The sequence below is a fragment of the Salvia hispanica genome, chromosome 4 (assembly GCF_023119035.1).
Source record: "Salvia hispanica cultivar TCC Black 2014 chromosome 4, UniMelb_Shisp_WGS_1.0, whole genome shotgun sequence".
Taxonomy (NCBI): Eukaryota; Viridiplantae; Streptophyta; class Magnoliopsida; order Lamiales; family Lamiaceae; genus Salvia; species Salvia hispanica.
This window is the reverse complement of record NC_062968.1, coordinates 20477867-20481245: the sequence shown is the minus strand read 5'-3', so window position 1 is coordinate 20481245 and position 3379 is coordinate 20477867. Positions and strand designations below refer to the sequence as shown.

The 3379-nt window shown below is 36.5% G+C and overlaps 1 protein-coding gene across 1 annotated transcript; it reads left to right on the top strand.

Moving 5' to 3' along the window:
- Nucleotides 1-305: 305 nt before the first annotated feature.
- On the top strand, nucleotides 306-2019 carry LOC125220607 (protein FAR-RED IMPAIRED RESPONSE 1-like). The gene is made up of 2 exons (XM_048122760.1): nucleotides 306-978; nucleotides 1151-2019. The coding sequence occupies exons 1-2, from the start codon at nucleotides 306-308 to the stop codon at nucleotides 2017-2019; spliced, it is 1542 nt and encodes a 513-aa protein (XP_047978717.1).
- Nucleotides 2020-3379: the final 1360 nt, after the last annotated feature.

Genomic DNA, 3379 nt, shown 5'->3' with positions numbered 1-3379 from the left:
CTTAATCATAATTCAAGTATTCAATAATGGAAGAAACGATGATTTTTTCTAATATACTCCTAGACCAATATAAACAATTAAAATAATAAAAACCACCCCATGTAATAAAATTATTCAAATATAATCAATAGACAATATTCATTTATTAGAGGGCAACTAAAATCTGCTTCGTCTTCTGCTTCCCTCCCTCCTTTTCTTTCTTTCACTTTTACAGAGAGTTAAAACCCCATAGCATACCCATTCTTATTCTTTTTTCTGGAATCTGCTAATTTCTTCACGTTTGTCTCTGGACAGTGAGGTGAGGAATGGCATCCCCAACAACTTCGACTCAAGATTATCATGCGAGCCCGGAGACTCCACCTTCAACTGGTGGTAAGTTTATGGTTGACCGTTCAGGATCAAGGTTATGTAAGAGTGTAAGAACGATGGAAGTTCTTGCCGGCGGGCCATCTAATTTAGGAGCTTCGGTGAGAGATTGCAGAAATCATGTTGACAAAATGCGGAGGCTAAGACTTGGAGATGGAGATGCTAATGCCATTCAAAAGATGTTTAAGAGGCTACAACAAAATGATAGTGACTTCTTTTATCTGATCGATATTGGTGATGACTCTAGACTTCGCCATGTCATGTGGATTCATCCGTGGAGTCGGGCTGCATACCAGGATTTCCACGACGTCGTGAGTTTTGACACGACGTATCTCGTCAACCAATACAACATGCCCTTTGGAACTGTTGTGGGGGTTAATCATCACCACCACTCCATTCTATTAGGATGTTGTCTATTGAGCGACGAGCGTGCAGAATCATTCAAATGGTTCTTTAGGAATTGGCTGGACGCAATGGGAGGTGTTCAACCGACGGCAATTTTGAGTGATCAAGATGAAAGTATTACGATCGCATTGAGAGAAGTATTGCTTGGCAGCATCCACCGCTTCTGTTTGTGGCATATTGTTTCGAAGAGCTCCAAGAAATTCAGAGGTATCGCTAATTTTGAAATGGCTTGTTTAGATTTCAATCGAGTGATACATACATGGCAGTTTTAGTATTCCGGAATTTGAAAAGAATTGGCTCGATTTTCAAGTTAAGTATAACTTACATGAAAATAGTTGGATCAAAAACTTATATGAAATAAGGCAAAGTTGGGTGCCAGTATACTCAAAGCATATCTTTTGGGCTGGCATGATGTCGACTCAAAGAAGTGAGTCGATGCATGCATTCTTCGATAATTACATCAATTCGAGGAGTACTTTGAAAATCTTTGTTGAGCAATATGAGATTTGTATCGTTGATAAGATTCGGAAAGAGCTTCAAGCTGAATATTCGACGAAGTGCAGGCCTATCACTTGTGTTTCAGAGTTTAAGTGGGAATCACAATTTGCTAAGGTGTATACTAATAATATCATGGAGCTACTTCAGAAACAAGTGAAGAAGATTTGGAATTGCAATCTCATTTTGTTGGAGTCAGATAGTAGCTCAATTGATAAATATGATATTACCGAGACACGTACATCGAGCAAGTATTCCTCTCCCAACGAGCTACATTTCATGGTTGAGCATCGACCTGCTGGGGGCTATTTTGAGTGCAATTGCAAAAAATTCGAGAACAAAGGTATTTTCTGCCGTCACGTATTGAAGGTTTTGGTATTCAAAAAAATTGAACATGTCAGTGAAAGATATATTTTGCGGCGTTGGCGGAAGGATGTATATAGGCCACATTTTAGCATTTCTTTTGCGGGTGCATATCCACACATGTCTAACGAGTACAAACAATTTCAAGAGATGGAACAAGAGTTTATAAAATGCAACAATTTGGCAATTGATTCGGAGGAGAAAATTAGTTTTGTCAAAGATAAGTTCAAAGAAATTCAAAGAGATCTTAAGAGATGGAAACCTGCCGGCACAATTTCTCTTCGAAGCCAAAATACATCTGAAGCAATAGAAATTGATGCAGGTGATATTCCTATTTTAGATCCGGTTGCTGTCAATCGCAAAAGGAAGGCCAAGGACTGCTCGATTTAAAGATCCAGCTGAAAATAGGAAAGGTCGTGGTCGTGGTCGTGGTCGAAGTGGAGTTCGTGGCCCTTCGGTAAGTTGATATTCCTATATTTTGTGTTATAACTATGTGGCATATGCATTATATTGCCACGAGTTTAGTTGGTGGTATGGAATTTGAAATAGTTACTTTGAGATTGTTCTGGTATGCATTGTTTAGTTTGCAGAAACAATTTATTATTGTCTTGGAAATCCATCTTGTGAAACATTTGTTTTTCATATGTTATTGATATCAGAATTTAAGTAATTTGGTCTTGATATCTTTGGAAGAATGTGCCTAAAGTTTTATTCTGTTCCTTTGAAGTACTTGATGTTTTTTACATATGATTGATTTTTTCTGCAGTATGAACTGTGTCAACCTGGCAAAATCTCTCTTTCTTCAAAATCTCCATTTTGATTAGACTCTGTAGATATTTTTCTGCATTATATGAGTTGCAAAATCTCTGTTGTTCTGATTTCTGTTCATAAGGTGATTTTGATTGGATTTAATTTCATTATGGATGTTGAGCCTCTGCAAATATTTTTCTGCATTGTAGTAGAGTTGTGGAAATCTCTGTTTTTCTGAAATGTGACTCCAAGGAGTGAGGTAAAATTATAAATAACCATGGTATTAAAACCATTTTTAGTACACTTCAAGCCTGGGGGAAATTTGTTTTATCAAAAAGTATTAGATTAAGTGTATCACCATGCAGAAATAAATGAACAAAACTCCGGAGAAAATAGATCTGGAGATGGACGAGGCACAGGCTTATCGACAATGGTTTCCATCAGCTCGTAGACATTGATCCATCCCTCTGCCTGAGGTGCAGAATATGGAAATTCTCCTGTTGCACACTCAAGTAGAACCAAACCCAGGCTCCAGATGTCACTTTTATAACTATAGGATCTCCGATGATTCTCTCTGGCTAAGCACACAGAAGAACAAAAATAGAGAGTTCAGAACAATAATTCACTCATTGATCTATTTAGTTTGCGACATTAAATCTCAATGACGAGGTTTGATCTAGTTCACTTCTTATCACAAATTGAATAGTTCAGATCTATTTTTGTGATATTAGATGTGAAGTATATTAAAATTTGAAATGCATTCATATAACATGGATACAACTAGTGGCGGATCCAAAATTATATTTCATGGGGTCAGAACATTGTAAATAAATGAATGAATAAAATATTTAAATAATTAATACTTATAAAAATACATTATAATTTAAGGGACATTATCTTTCAATGCGAGCAATAGTAGATTCATACGGATATCCATATTTAAAAAATGACTTAGAAATCGGAACCGGAACCGATCAGAATTCTAATGTTATTTATTCTT